The following is a 14,908-nucleotide window of genomic DNA, read 5'->3' on the forward strand; positions in this document are numbered from 1 at the left end:
CATCTAGTTCTCTCGCCATCGAGCATCACAGACAGAACACTGTGGTTGGTCAAGGTCAGCATGAGTGTGAGTCATAAAAGAGAGAGAGAGAGAGAGAGATGCAGCGTAAGGAAGCATCGCACCTTGTAGAAGGTCGTCATAGGCTCGTCTGCACTTCGGATCTGCAATTGGAAAAAGAACGCGCGATCTCCCTCGCAACCTTCAGCGGGGCATTGGGCTGCAGTGCAGGTGTCAGTATATAGTATTCCTTCACAGCAAAGAAAAAAAGGCAGCAAAGATGATGTACCGGGCATGCTTTCTGCATTCTTCCACTCGTCCTTTCCACCCAGCACATCGGCCACTTCCTTGCGTTTCATCTCTTTGCGTTCAAAGTACGTTCGGTCAAGGGCATACTGGTACGGACAGGTACGACATTCGAACCGGTTGACGCCCGCCGGATATCGCGAGGTGGGAGGTGCTTTCGAGATGGTTAAGGCATTGCTGCAGTTTGGACAGACTGGCGACAACAGTAAGAAGAAGAGACAAGTGTTAGTTATTTCTATCATAACCGGATATCTACATTCACAATATGCAAGGGGAACGTACAAGTGAGAGGCATATTGAAGGCCAGGCACTATCAAAACCCGTCCATCGACGTCTTCAGATCGTTGAAAGATAAGGAGAAAAAAAAAGCATGATGAGCTCGACTTTCGAGATGTGGCGCCAATTGACCAATAGATAGACGCCAAGCGTCTAAGTCGATTGTTGACGCGGCTAGGAACAATATTACACCGTATACTCAGCCGCATGATCACGTGAAACGAAAGTTTAATTGATATTGGCTTTCGGCCGCTATCCAATACTTTTCCGATGTTATACTCTTACACGATCGAGATAATAAATAACAACCAACCATCATAACATCAACGCCTCTGGCTCCTTCGTCCTCCAATCTCAGACCGAGTCATCCAATGGAGCAAGCAAGATTTAAACGTGCTAGCCTTGGATTGCGGGGACCATGGGTGATTAAATTTCGATTTGGGAAAAAATGCATCGACTCGCCTCGCAATCTGAGACATCCTCGCCAGTGGTATCTCTTGATTCTGCGTAGGATTCGTCTGTAAACTCATCAAGTTTTTTAAAATTGAGTAATCGAATGCGATATTAAACTGATACTCATAGATATCCATGGCACCTCTGAGGATATTCAGGGATACATCCAGATGCGCCTCAAAAGCTCGGTCTTCAAACCCATAGTCCGTGTATTCCTCCCTCTGGCCCTCGGTTTTGCTCATTGTACTTGTCCGCATAGGCATTGCGTCAATAGTAGGACATCATGCCATTTCACCATTCCCCTTTTGGCATACTCTCCTGTGCCTGAAAGCTAGCATCATCTTACTGGGGCGCATGATCGAAGTATCACAACACTGGCCGGTCTCACACAAATTCCTAACAATAGAGGTACGTGATTCAATCAGGCTTAAGCCTTCATGTCAAAGGCATCTGCAGGAACCTGTAAATATATCTTGGGATGAGTATACGTATCTAGGGGTAGCTTCAGACTCCTAATGCAATATCCATTAGTTATCCCAGATCCCAATTGGTAAAACGAACACTTGCTTGAACCCTCACCACAAAGATCACTCTCTGTGCCAGTGCATCATCTGCGTGATACCCTGTTTGCTCTGTTAATCCTGGTCTATTGATGATGGGTCGTTTCAATACTTTAGGTAGATTAAGGCTCATTCTTAATTCTTAAATTACGAGATTTCGTCAACTAACCATGGAACTCACCCCTCCAACTAACTAATTAGTTAACTATCGGATCAAAGCTTTTGCTGAAAACCTATCACTATAAACGACACTATCTAAGTAGCTGAGGAAGTAGTGAGGTACTATTAGGGAGAAGTTTCTCTTGGGTTACTCTTCGTCCTAGGAAGAGGATGAAAAGTTAACTTATTAGCCACACTAGTTAACTAACAACGACTTGACTGCGTGCATGGTCCGTTAAGCCCTGTTTTGAATAGCTTCCAACAGTGGCTGAAGCTGACTTTCGACCGGGATGCACATGTTTGCAGATGGCCGCTGCCATCCGTCACAGGCGGGGTAGTCTGCAGCCAACTTACGATCGTTATAACTAACAAAATGACTTCCGGCGTCCGTCCGACGCATTGTCACTACCTGCAATCGCCATAACCTCCTTCGGACCATTCTTAGACAGACAAATATTTTTCGAGCTATAACACACCTTTACTTTTAAGATGAAGGTTGCAATTGCAGGTTACGGCGATTTAACTCGCTACATCTGTGAAGAATTCGTCCAAGCTGGCCATGAACTTGTCATTCTTACCCGGAGCTTCAAGCCACAAATCGAAAGCCCCGGTATCTCTCAGGCCATTACGGACTATACCATATCATCTCTGAAAGCCCCGTTGGCTGACTGTGAGGTCTTAATCTCAACTATCGGTGACATGTCGAATGCTTACACCAGCGTTCATCATACACTCATACAAGCCTGTCAGGAGAGCCCAAAGTGCAAACGCTTTATTCCCGCTGAGTTTGCTGTAAACATCGAAACTTATCCGGATGAACCTGGTTTCTACTATGCTATACACGAGCCTGTTCGTGAGACGCTGCGAAACCAGACGAATTTAGAGTGGACGCTGGTGTGCATCGGCTGGCTAGCAGACTATTTTGTGCCGAGTAAAAATCGGTACATCAAAGATATCGACGAGTGCCACCCGATTAACTGGAAAGCCAACAAGGCTGTGATTCCCGGAACTGGGAATGAGCCAGTTGATTTTACATGGGCAAGGGACGTTGCCAAGGGGCTCGCCTCGTTGATACAAGCGCCGACTGGCTCATGGGAGCCCTACACATTCATGTCAGGGGAACGAAGCTGTTGGAATGATATGGCCGCGCTTATCAAGGAAAAATATCGCCCTGATATGCCGATTGAGCATGTTTCGCTTCACGCCACGGCCAATATGATCAAAGCAGCCAAGGATGAGGATACGTTAATTTTGGCCGACTATTACCTTCTATCAATTAGCCAGGCATGTGCAATCCCCCAGGACAAAGCTAAGGCACATAAAGAGAAATTCTTTCCACATATTCACTTCCGGAATTTGCGGGAGGGTCTATCCCAGTTTGACGAGAAACCCAATTCCATCATGTGAGGATGGGAGGATAAAGGTGCATAATATAGATGTACCTGTTTTTTTTTGGCTCTAAAAATAGAAACCGTCTTTGCCTCCTGATCTTGTCTTTAAGCTATCCACGATTCCGTGTACACTTGTATAAACAAAATGATCTATTACTATCTAAAGACAAGTGGTGAATGTTTGGTCCTGCCCTTGAAATTCAGCGATGCGATAGACACAGGACACCGGAATTACCCTAAAACATTGTAGAAATTAGTACTCTTTAATTTGACAGAACTCTGCAAAACGCTCCTATTTTCCATATTCCAAACTAGCCCAAAATCACACCGAAAAAAGAACGCTCTCTATAAACTAATACAGTCTTGATAAAAATAAGGAGTCCGCTGAGGTTAAAAATCACTTTTCTGGCACAATTCTCATATCTTCCTGCTGCTGCAGCCGGTCGATCTCCGTCTCGATAGCAAGAACCCACAGATCTCTTTCTGCTCTGCTTCGAGCTTTAAATACGATTGATCTGCCTGATGTACCTAGGCGAGATACATGTCTCCATCTTCGCGTCTTCTGGTTTCCGTCTCTCTCTTCTTCCCCATGGAACAATACTCGGCGGGTATTGTTCCAGATGACAAATGTCGTTGCTGTATCCTCATCGGCCGATGTCCAACCATCGGATGGATATATGCGTGGCGTTGAATTATGGCTTGGGTGATTGTTGTCAAAGGTCTGGCTGTGGTATAGTAAGTCGGAGCTAGTAATGATACCACTATATAGGTAGCAATCCCGTAGGTCGAGAATGGTCTGCCTAGACTGATGTGTATGAGGTACTTGTTCTCCTGAAAAAGTCCTAACAGAGCCCTGGAAAATGAGCAGTTGGCCTTCAGCAAGTATAACACTGCATTTCGAAAACGAGCCCCGTCTGCGCGGTTTGCGATAGAGGTGGCCGGATCTCTGGGCATAGCGTTGTTAGCTTGAGCACGAAGTTCACAGCCAGTCGTAGATACGTCAAACATACCTTGATTGCCCGGCATCCGGATGGGCCACAAACATTGAAGAGCTCCGGTGAGGCGTCTGCCCGAGCAACTTCCCATTTTTGTGCAAATTGTCCAATCACAGATTCCTGCTCCTCATCTATATCAAGTTTTTCCAGATTGCGTTGTCGAATAGACTTCAATATGTTGATGTCAGCCTTGACCCGAGCCTTCCAGTATGTAGTCAATTGGCGCAACCTATGGATCCAAGCATCTCGGGTTTCAGTATTATAGGCACGTAATCTAACCACAAGCCCATCATCAAGTTCAAGCTCAAATACGTGATCGTTGTCACTATGAGAGAAACTGCTGGTAGTAGCACGGTTTGTAATAGAGCGCTGAGTCCCAAGATTTGTTCCATTTCTTTGGGTTCCTGTGCTTTCCGTCTCTGATACAGTTCTTATTTCGGTTACTCGGCCTAAATTGAAATATCCTTCCGTTTGGCTAAGGTTATTTGTATTTCGGCGATTCTCTGTGTATGCGGCTTGGTCACAGTACCTAGCATATGACTTATTACCTCCGTCATGTAGCCATGAAATCTGGCCATTTTTAACTGGATATGGGTCAACCGTATACATAACAGGAGTGCCTCTGATTGTTTCAGGTGCAGTGGAAGACCCAGCTTCGGGAACACTGGGACGTTTTGGGGCTGGAGGTATAGATGCCTTTGTTGGCTTGCAAAAGCAGAGGTATTGGTCCTCGCTATAGAAATATAAACGCTTGGAGAAGTTCTTTCCCCAGCGCCGATGGGTGCCTTGCTGGGAGGTGAGGAGAATTAAAAACCCTTCGATTGGAGAAGGTTCCTCCATCAGGGGTTCAGATGGTTCCACAGCCGTGGAAGTTGGATAATGCCGCTTCGGGCGCAGTTCCAAATCGTGTGAAGTTCTCATAGCCATTGTTCCATACATTCTCTCCTCATTCCCTCCTTGAATCCACTCTATCCGGTCATACCTCCGCCATGCTAAGCCCATCTTTTCAGACTTCTTCCATATATCAAGAATCTGAGACCATTCAGAACATTCCGTGAGTGTGTCCATGCAAGTGCGTATTATTCCCGTAGATACGGCTTGTTCCTCGCCCATTGAATTTAACAGAGTTCCTTCATTCTCGTCATAGTTATCCTTTGCAAACCGCTCAAACGGGTTTTGTAGAACAAGAGAAACATCAAGGTCAGGCGCATGGACGAATAGGCTGGAGGGCTGTTTCCAGCCCAAGACCTTTCGAATGAAGGTATACCATTCCACCGAATGTGCGGCCGCTCGAGCTCGCATAATGAAAATACGAGTACCGTCCATCTTTGTAGGATGCCACACAACAACCGTCTTGTCCAAAGTAGAGAATAGATTTACGTTGGCTTGGCCCTGGGAAAGTTTCACCTCATGTGCATATTTTCTCTTGACTTTAGCACCCTGAACCTGGGGTATCACACGCGTTTTGTAGAACTGGAGAAGGTACGGTGTTTGCTCGTCGTAGCCTTGTCGGCAAACTACAAGATACTCCCTCCAGTTTTCGACGGGTCGTGTTTCAATTTTAAGGCTGGCATTATCGTTATAGAGATTGGGCACAGTTTGAGCAGTAACATCGATCCGCACTAGCATTTTTTCTGCTCTAAGAACTTCTCCATGTCGACGAGTCTGTTGTTTTTGTTTTCTGTTGGTCCTGGAGTCATCAGATAGGCCAAGGTGGTTCTGTAGACGGCGTTGTCCATTCTCAATCCTCTCCTCTACTCCATAGCGGACTCGGTCAGAAATAACACGGTTAATAAGCTTGCTAGGTTGTTGAGACTCTGCCAATTCGGCTTCTGTCTGATCGGCTTCTCCTCGAGGCTCTTGAGGCTGTAACGCGAGTTGTTGAGGTTTTGGCTGCCTTCTTTCTCTTGGAGTAGAAGATGGTGGCGGTTTATTATGGGGTATCAAAGATGATAGTGACCCAACATCTGTTTCTAAACCTTGCCCATCGGTAGTAGATAGGGCTGATGTACCAGTGGTTGCATAGCTATTTCGATATGGTAATGAGGAGGAACTTTGCGGCTGCCCGCTTTCTGTACTCTTTCGATTTTGTGACTTGATGTTATCTTGTGGCATAGGGTTGACTTTGGGAGTTGTCGACTGCGGTTCAGTGTCAGGAGCAGTAAAATAGGCTTCGGGCACGTTATCGTCGGATGACATTCGTACAACAAGGCTGGAATTCGTAGCGAGAGGACTATTTTTAGGTCGCTGCTGATCTTGTATGCGTTTTATATTCGGGTGGGAGAGACCAAAGTATCCCGCATCTTCGTCCCTGCGCTGGGCTTCACGACCGGCGTCTATTGATCTTATTACCCTTGGTCCCACTTGGCTACCTCCTGCCGTTTGGCCATTCTCTACTGGTGGTTGCTGTTGGATTCGATTCTCTTGGTCCTGGTCCTCGTCTTGTTCCTCGTCTTGGTCTTCGACTTCGGCTTCGACATCATCTGGTTGTGGAAAGCTCGGCTTGAATCGTGTAGTTGAGGAAAGTCCCATGAATCGAGTTGACTGGCGCTGGTATCCAACAGACATATCTGCAGAGAATGTTTGGTTACGAGACGAATAATCTCTGATCCCAAGACATGATTTATACCAATGCCTCCTGCGGTTTTGGCCCCAGCCCTTGGGCAATGGCCCTATGAAGAAGCGTCGATTCGTGACATGTAGGTGCTCTGGCGATCCATGTTGCTGTGGTCTCAAGACGTTAGAGTCTGTCTATACTTTATATCGAGGCTTTGCATACCAATTTCTGCGCGGTGAAGGAACCACATTCCAAGGTGTCATGGTCGTCTCGGGAGCGAGACTGACGGCTGACGGTTGGAACTGGCTGCTCACTTGGTGGGCCAGTGGAAGCCATTTCCCCATAGCTGGCCACGGCAATCTTAGGTCACAAGGGGCTTCTGCGAGGCATCTGCGGCTACCGCTAACACGGCATTTTCCCAATGACCGTCGTTGTTGTCGTCGCTGAAGCCTGGGTCGAAACAAACTTGGCATCGAATTAAGGATTTAGGGTTCTGCCTATGACGTAACTAGGCTAGAACAGTAAATACCACAGCTGGCCCGAGCTTCCAGCCAGTTTGCAATGTTTGCATGTTTGGCTGACGTAATATCAGTCAGTGTCTTGGATTTAGACGCCCCGCCATTAAGGGGGATGGGCGGTGGGGACGGGGATAGTCGACTGCTCTGTAGTATTTCGCGTGTAACCTTCATTCCCCATCCTCCGTGAACCTCCTCTGCCACCAGAAAAATAGAGGAAGAATTTTGCTGCTCTCCTTTCAGTTCGAATAGAAGTTTGTGTCCATCACCATGGCTACTACCGCTACAATCCCAGAGGGTGGCACATGGCTGGACACCATGAAGAGGTCCTTCGAGGACGTCCCGGTTGATGAATCCTCCGACAATGCCATCTCAACCACCGAGTTCCTCGAAGCTGCTGAGTCCCTTGTTAAGCTATTTGGTAATTAGCCCACTGCCAGAGATGCCCAATAATGGTATATACTAATTATGCAATGTTTTCGACCTCTAGATATCCTCGGTTCTGTCGCTTTCACCCCTGTTAAGAATGATTTGCTGGGAAACATCAAGGTGTGCCCCCGATTTAGACTTGCAGGAAAGCTCCTTTAAGAACAGATAACTCACGAGAGATTGCGTTATGATATAGAAAATTAGAGACCGCCATCTTGCTGCCCCTGCGGAGTCTGAAACTCTTCAGGCCCTTGTTCTCAACGAACTGAAGACCAAGCAACACAAAGCCACTGAAGGCTTAGTCTGGCTTATTCGGTAATTACTCCCGGTGCTTGAAAAGCATTCATACATCCAGCCAAGTTGCTTACTATGGAAATACGTACAGAGGCCTTGACTTCACCGCCCAAGCTTTCAGCAGGAACCTCTCTATGGAGAGCGAAGAACTAGCTTCCTCTTTCCGAGAAGCGTATACCAACACCTTAAAACCACATCATAGTTTCGTGGTTAAGCCAATTTTCAGTGCTGCCATGTCAGCAACTCCGTACAGGAAAGATTTCTATGCGAAACTCGGAAGCGATGAGCAAAAAATACACGCAGCGATGAAAAAGGAGATTTGTGCCTTGGAGAAAAGAGTAGCAATCCTAAATGAGTTCCTGGCACGAAAGGAGGCTAAATGGTAAAAAGACTTTTGCCAATTTGGACTCGATTATACCTTCTCTGCCCGGTGGTGGTAAGGTATATTGTTGATAGGCTCTCCTGAACATAAATATAAATGGATATCATTTTAAACTAAAAAAGTAGTGAATAGACTATGCTTGTAAGTATCAATAGCTCCATCTCCTTTAGTTTTCGCGAGTATGTATGTACTTGTTAATCGTCATAAGTTATAACCGAAGGTAAATAAAGCAACCCTGAAGCTCTGTCTGAAGGTGGATTGTAAAAGACCACAGCAAAATAAACATTCAGAAAGGTATACGGCCGTCAACAGCCGAGATGGAGGAAACTTTTTGGAAATAAAGGAGATGGAAGATGGAGGAGATTGCCTCCTCAGCTGATCAAACTCAGCTCACCTCGTTCAACGACCAACCGGATAACTTCTTTATTCAGGCCAGCCCAGTGTTTCTTACCCCTGATGAACCAGTACAGGATCGCAGACAATGTGCTAAATGCAAAAATTGGCAATGAATAATTCATGTTCTGCGCACTAACTGGCAGTAGAGAGGGGAATGGTAGCCAGATCGTCACATATGCGGTGTAAAACATCGCAAATATATTGACAGCCAGGCCATATCGGCCCATGTTCCACTCTCCGAGCTCCAAGGGGCGATCCCGGGAGAAACGCGCAATTACCATGCAGCCAATTGCGATGAAGTAGGAGCTAAACAGTCCGATGGTTGAGAGGGCGATAAGGGCGCCAAAAGCAGTAGTACTGGCTATGTTTAGACAAGCGAGCACCATGACGATAACAATAGAAAGCCAAACAGCGCGAACGGGGACACAGTGTCTTTGATCGATCTGGCATTACTATGGTCAGTATGGAGATACAAGATGGAACAACGCAGGATGATACCTACCACTGAGAACCACGCTGGGAGACCTCCGTCTCGAGACCACGCCCAAGTAAGACGTGAAGTCGATGCAATACTGGCAAGGTTAACAGCAAGAGAAATTATGAGCAGACCAGATACCATGGCTGTTGCAGCCTTCACAGAGCCGGTAGCTTGTCGACATATTTCGATAATGGGGAAGTTTGACTTCAAGACACCGTCGATGGGGCCCATGGTGAAAAGGATAGTAATTATTATTGCATATGCAAGAACCCCGTTTGTTGCAACAGTCCAGACCATAGATCTGGGGACAGCCTGCTTTGCTCGACGGACTTCTTCGCTCATGTGGACTGCTCCGTCAAAACCTGATGCAAGTATCCGTTAGTATCTGCCTGCAGATATTAATTGGCAAGGGGCTTACCCTACCTACAAAGCCCCAGGTGGGAGTGAGCAAGCCCAGATTCCAAGAAATGAATTCGTTGTTCCATCCCGAGGAGGATGAGTGATCTCCAAAAACCCATCCAGGGGTATGGCGAGGAGCCATAGACACAAGCACAACGACAAAGACAATGAAAAGAACCACGTGTAGGATTCCGGCCAGAAGTTCGACCCAGGGAATCAACCAGAAGGTGTACATGTTCATCAACCCTTCGACGATCAACATGGCAAAAATGATGAATGTAAGATGCCACCTCTCAGGCTGATAGTCAGGGAAGTTCACAGTCACTAGACCTTGGATCATAGTGGCCGTTGTGTTGGCCACGCCAGCAAGGAGTGACACCCAAGCAAACCAGGTAATCCAGCCTATATACAATATGTTAGTGGACAATGCCCCTTGATATAAAATAGGAATAGAACGATGAGCCAGAGAGTGAGATATACATACCTTGCATCCAAGTAATAAACTTTCTGTGCTTCTGAGGAGCTAGGTAATGAGTCCAGTGATATTGAGCGCCAGCAATGGGCTGCATGGAAGCCATCTCTGCCATAGAGGCGGACTGAGCCAACCCGCCGGCGACGACGACAATAATACCCCAAGCCAGAGCTCGAGGGCCACCATTAGTAAAAACAGCAGTTAAGTTTCTAGGGAAAAGCAATCATAGTAGTGGAGTCAGTTTATGCAGATATCATGCAGGATAATTTGAGCCATGTTAATGGACATACAGGGCCATCGACTCCCAACTGGACATAAACGTCAGGGAGAAGAAGAAAATTTGAGTGAAATTGAAAAGTTGCTAGTAGATTTATTGTTAGCCAGATAGTGTATAGGAACAAACAAAAGACGGGCTCTAAGGGGGTAAATCACCTTCACTTTCGACTGGTCTGCGGCAGCTTGGTTACCAGCAGCAGCAGCGGCCGGAGAGCCTGGCTCAGCCATTGTTTTCGGTTTGATGCCTTTCTCTGAATTGCTGCCATACGGCTTCAAACAGTAGCCCTCCTTCCTGTCCAAGGAAGTGAGACTATTCCCGTCCATTCTCAAAGGGAGGGCTATCAACAGGGGCCGGTTAGAAGGGCCAAAGTAGCAAAGAAAAGGGAGGATATCAAGGGACGAGGACAGTGGATAGACTTGTATCTATCCCCCAGAAAAAGGTATCCAGAAACGACAGAAAGAAGCAGTAGATAGGAGGAAGAAGCAGAGGAAGACCTGTGCATGGGAGCAGGGAGAGTAGAATGAAAGAAAAGGAGAGAGGGAGGGAGGGGAAAGGCATAGAGAAAAAGGAGAGCAGGAGCTGACTTTTGATTAGATGCTGTGTGATCCATCTTTTTGTCCATCACAAAGAAAAAGAGCACCGTCTCGTTTGGATGTCAAACATGGGCATCGTTCTTTGGCATCGTGAGTCGACTGGTAACATCATCTGCCTTGGGCTAGACACGAGCTGCAGGATATTAAAATCCATGTTTGCTTTTGCGCCAGACAATATTTCCCCCAAACTTCACGGCGCCCCTGGTCGAGTAACTAACGAAGTAACGAATACTTCGTTACTCGGTACGGGACGAGATACTTTGCGACTTGATGCCAGTGGCACGATACCATTTATTCACCCCCCGTTACTCCGTAAACGCTGTGGCCTCCTCGACCAGAGTTTACCTGCTCAGGGGCAAACGGGCCAGAATCAGGATAACCAAAAAGCACCTGAAGGATCCTGAAGGTGACGAAGACAAGAAGCTCGCTTCGCTTGTTGGAAGCGCCACAGCAGGGGCAATGCTCCCACTCAGAGCGAGCAACTCCAGCTCTTCCAAGTTGGCTGCGAGTTGGGAATATCAGATGGATCGCCCGCCAAACCTGGACTGGGATGGCTACACAAACAAAGCCATGGCGACCATGCCCATGTCGGGGCTTCGAGAGGGAGACAAAGGTGGTCAACAAAGTGGCGCCGTTGAAAGGGCTTTTCTGGCATGAGATGTGCGAGATGTGCGAAATGCCGGCCAGTTACATATGCCTGGATCGCCTGTGATTGCTGGTGGTTACGGGAGATGTTGTTGCACCTGGCCTCCAGCTCCGACCTCCCGCAGGAAGAAGCAAATGCGCTGGAGCACAGGTGACAAGAAGAACAAGAGAAGAAGCAAAAGAAGACCAGGAGAAAAGTGAGGAGCGAGATGCCTATCCTGACGCTAGTGATGGGAGCACATTTCACAGGAAAAGTGACCAGTCGACCAGTTCTCCTGGTCGTCGTTGAAATCTCAGCGGCGCGGCTCAGGCACAGATGCAACTCTATCGTTGCGGGTCTCCTGGGTCCCTAGCCGAGGGATCTACGCCGCTTCGCCTCTACTTTTAAATGCTTCAAAGAAAACCGTCATGCTGCTGGTGTGGGAGGGATGATATGGCTCAATTCAGAGTCGGATTCGGACATCGAACAACGATATATATCCAGCTCTATACCACCAGCACGAAGGCTTAGTGCAGCGCCTGTGCAAACATATTGACTGTGTCCCCTCAACAACGGAATAATTGCTTGATATCCATCATATATGGGTCGTGATGTCTAAACGGAGTGTAGACCCGCTCTATCAGCCTTTTATACAGCCGACGTCCGAGAACCACAGCCCGTGGGTCATCGTATCAACCTGTTTGTTCATGATTATTACCGCCTCCGTGACGGCCACAACACTCATCGCGCGGTTCAGGGTTCTCAGAACACTGGCATGGAGCGACTGGTTCCTGCTTTTTGCTGCTGTATGCATCCTCCCTTCTGGTTACCCGGTGACAATATTCCTCCTTCTTTCAAGAAGACGAACTTAATACTGACCGGAAAAGTGTTTGTCAACCGCTGAGGGAATATGCATAAACTTCGCCTGTTTACGAGGCCTGGGGCGGAAGCCAAGTGCTCTTCGGCATATGCCAATGGAAGGGTTTGAAATTGTATAAAAATGTTTTCCTCTCTCTGCTTTGCACATATTCACTGAACGGATTACTGATATGTCTCTCGGTCGAGTAGCTTATATACATCAGTCAGATACTGGCTCTTACTTCACTGGCATGCTCAAAGGCCTCCATTACTCTACTTCTCATTTCGATCAAGCCATTGAAATGCATCCTATTGATGTGCCGCATTCTCCTCGGGGTTTTGGCTCTCTGGGGGTTGGCTGGTGTTTTATCTCTTTCACTGCAGTGCGGGCTCGCCCAACCATGGAAATCAGGTGAAAATTGCTGGCTCAACCAATACGCCCTGCATGTTGGTCTTAATATAGGAAGCATGATTACAGATTTCGCGCTGGTCCTTCTTCCATTTTTATTTGTGTCCCAGGTGCAAATACCATGTATCAAAAAACTTGCTATTGCTGCACTTTTTGGCATGAGACTGATGTAAGTCAGCTGGAGATTGAGACAGAGAGATGGATGAGAGCTCCTCGATAATCATCGACTAGAAGAGGATCACCGGGCTAACATGAAACTACAAATAGTGTCCCATCTTTTACTATTGTGATGACTATTACATCACGCTCCTACTTCGCTTCCTCTGCATCTGAGAGATCATGGCTGGCCGTTATGCCGACTATCTGGATGCAGGCTATTCTCTGCATTTCAATCGTGGCCACTTGCATTCCAAACCTAAAACGACTCCTGGCTGTCCTCCGAACTGGGCTAATGGCCGGGACAGTCAATGAGTTCTATGAGCTTTCAGTTTCTGGGGGAGATAGCAAGACTGTTGCTTCTGCATCCCAGCTACGTTCTGGCAAAACGTCCTATTCGAAAGAGAACTACGGTACCGGTACACCCCGGCCCTCAACCTCCGGTGGTAGCGTTTCTGGGACACCCACCATGTCTTCTTTTACAGGGAAAGCTCACGCAATGCGCCATCTACATCCGGATACAGCTTATACTATGGGGAAAAAGGAACCATATGATAACGCATATGTTGTCGAATCCAAAATACCTAGCTGCAAAAGGCCGATACTCAAATTACAGGGTCTTCTTTGGGAGCGGAGTTTACGGCCAGGAACCACTCGGGCAAAGGTCACTGACCGCGGTTCGAGTCTCGACGTCTTGACAGCACGATGAAAGATGTCTTTCCTGTGTCTCCTGCCTCTGGTAGGATCAAATTTGTGATGAGCAAGCCTCAATTGCACAGAACGGAATGCTCGGAGGTGTCGATTCAAGACAAATTATTGGCACACAAAGAGTACATCATACCGGGTGCACCACGCCTGAGAGGCAAGTCGCCTCATTAGGCACCGTGCTGAGTGCTCAAATTGAACATATGGGTACTTGGCTCCCCTAGCTCGCTCTCAGGTAACCAGGAGATTGGTGCCCCATTTGTCAGCTCTTGTACAGCATATACTTCCCTATGTATATATTGAAAGAAAGGGCACGAGACGTTATTTTTGTCTTGCTTCATCCTGCTCGACCTCTTTCCGGAGGAGTATTACAGCCAATGAGTCTGGGCGCTTCATCCGGCTGGTACAACATCCCCTTAAGCAGTGTAACGTTTAGAACGGTCGATCTATTCAATATCATTTCCCGTTATTGTGCCTATCACATTTCAATTTCGATTTCAATTTCAATATTGTGCTATTCTCCTGTCAGGTACGGATGTGATCGAAGAACGTCCGGTAGGCGATTTGGTCGCCTTTCCAAGACGCGTGGCATGAATTCTATCATTTAGGACTGGAGCGTACGAAATATAGATAATTGCTTTTCAGTGATATACTGTGAAGGAGTGGCCCGGTACGTAACCAAGTAACTGCCTAGTTACACAGAGAGCTGCGCCGATATCATAGCTAACCACGGAGGGAGCGGCTGACTAGTTGCCGAAGCAGGGCTGAAAACATCATAGCAGATATTCAGTCAAATATCTTGGAAGCGGTTGCTTGCAGGTACTTAGTTAGCTGATCTTCCCTCGTATCCTCGCTAGTTACTATTGACCATAAACGGAGATTCCATGTTTCTGGAAAGGCTGGAAAGTGATGTGCTGATGAGACTGATTCCACGGATCCTTTATTTTTATCCCCTTTATCACTGCCTGAGCTGAACGCCTCCTTCGGAAAGCCGGGGACACAAAGAAACCAACTACTTGATGAGATGAAAAAAAAAAAAAAAATAAAAAATAAATAAAAAAAAAAAATAAAATAAAAATAAAAATAAAAAAATGCGAGGACAACCCAATTATAAACATGCAAAATTGACCATTTATCAAGAGAAAACCGTACTTATCATTTTTTTCCCCCCTTCCCCGTTTCCCTCACTCATAACACAAAATTTTTGCTTCTTTTTCTTTTCTTCT

At 46.9% G+C, this 14,908-nt stretch overlaps 5 protein-coding genes across 5 annotated transcripts; 3 read left to right on the plus strand and 2 right to left on the minus strand.

The window, feature by feature from the left end:
* Positions 1-2,240: 2,240 nt before the first annotated feature.
* Positions 2,241-3,158, plus strand: TRV_03703 (uncharacterized protein; the record flags this gene model as incomplete). Its single annotated transcript, XM_003022133.1, has 1 exon — positions 2,241-3,158. One exon carries the CDS (start codon positions 2,241-2,243, stop codon positions 3,156-3,158), a length of 918 nt encoding a protein of 305 aa, XP_003022179.1.
* A 381-nt stretch (positions 3,159-3,539) lies between these two features.
* TRV_03704 (PH domain protein) lies at positions 3,540-7,030 on the minus strand (the record flags this gene model as incomplete). Its single annotated transcript, XM_003022134.1, has 3 exons — positions 3,540-3,995; positions 4,153-6,888; positions 6,917-7,030. The coding sequence occupies 3 exons, from the start codon at positions 7,028-7,030 to the stop codon at positions 3,540-3,542; spliced, it is 3,306 nt and encodes a 1,101-aa protein (XP_003022180.1).
* A 449-nt stretch (positions 7,031-7,479) lies between these two features.
* Positions 7,480-8,318, plus strand: TRV_03705 (uncharacterized protein; the record flags this gene model as incomplete). The annotated part of the gene is made up of 4 exons (XM_003022135.1): positions 7,480-7,630; positions 7,700-7,758; positions 7,835-7,953; positions 8,024-8,318. 4 exons carry the CDS (start codon positions 7,480-7,482, stop codon positions 8,316-8,318), a joined length of 624 nt encoding a protein of 207 aa, XP_003022181.1.
* Positions 8,319-8,600: 282 nt separating this feature from the next.
* On the minus strand, positions 8,601-10,563 carry TRV_03706 (uncharacterized protein; the record flags this gene model as incomplete). The annotated part of the gene is given in 7 exon segments (XM_003022136.1): positions 8,601-8,689; positions 8,709-9,153; positions 9,213-9,550; positions 9,612-9,989; positions 10,072-10,268; positions 10,350-10,420; positions 10,492-10,563. The coding sequence occupies 7 exon segments, from the start codon at positions 10,561-10,563 to the stop codon at positions 8,601-8,603; spliced, it is 1,590 nt and encodes a 529-aa protein (XP_003022182.1).
* A 2,164-nt stretch (positions 10,564-12,727) lies between these two features.
* TRV_03707 (uncharacterized protein) lies at positions 12,728-13,686 on the plus strand (the record flags this gene model as incomplete). The annotated part of the gene is made up of 2 exons (XM_003022137.1): positions 12,728-12,990; positions 13,089-13,686. The coding sequence occupies 2 exons, from the start codon at positions 12,728-12,730 to the stop codon at positions 13,684-13,686; spliced, it is 861 nt and encodes a 286-aa protein (XP_003022183.1).
* Between the last annotated feature and the right edge of the window lie 1,222 nt (positions 13,687-14,908).

This window comes from Trichophyton verrucosum (assembly GCF_000151505.1).
Source record: "Trichophyton verrucosum HKI 0517 chromosome Unknown contig00301_1.f1.exp, whole genome shotgun sequence".
In the NCBI taxonomy this organism is placed as follows: Eukaryota; Fungi; Ascomycota; class Eurotiomycetes; order Onygenales; family Arthrodermataceae; genus Trichophyton; species Trichophyton verrucosum.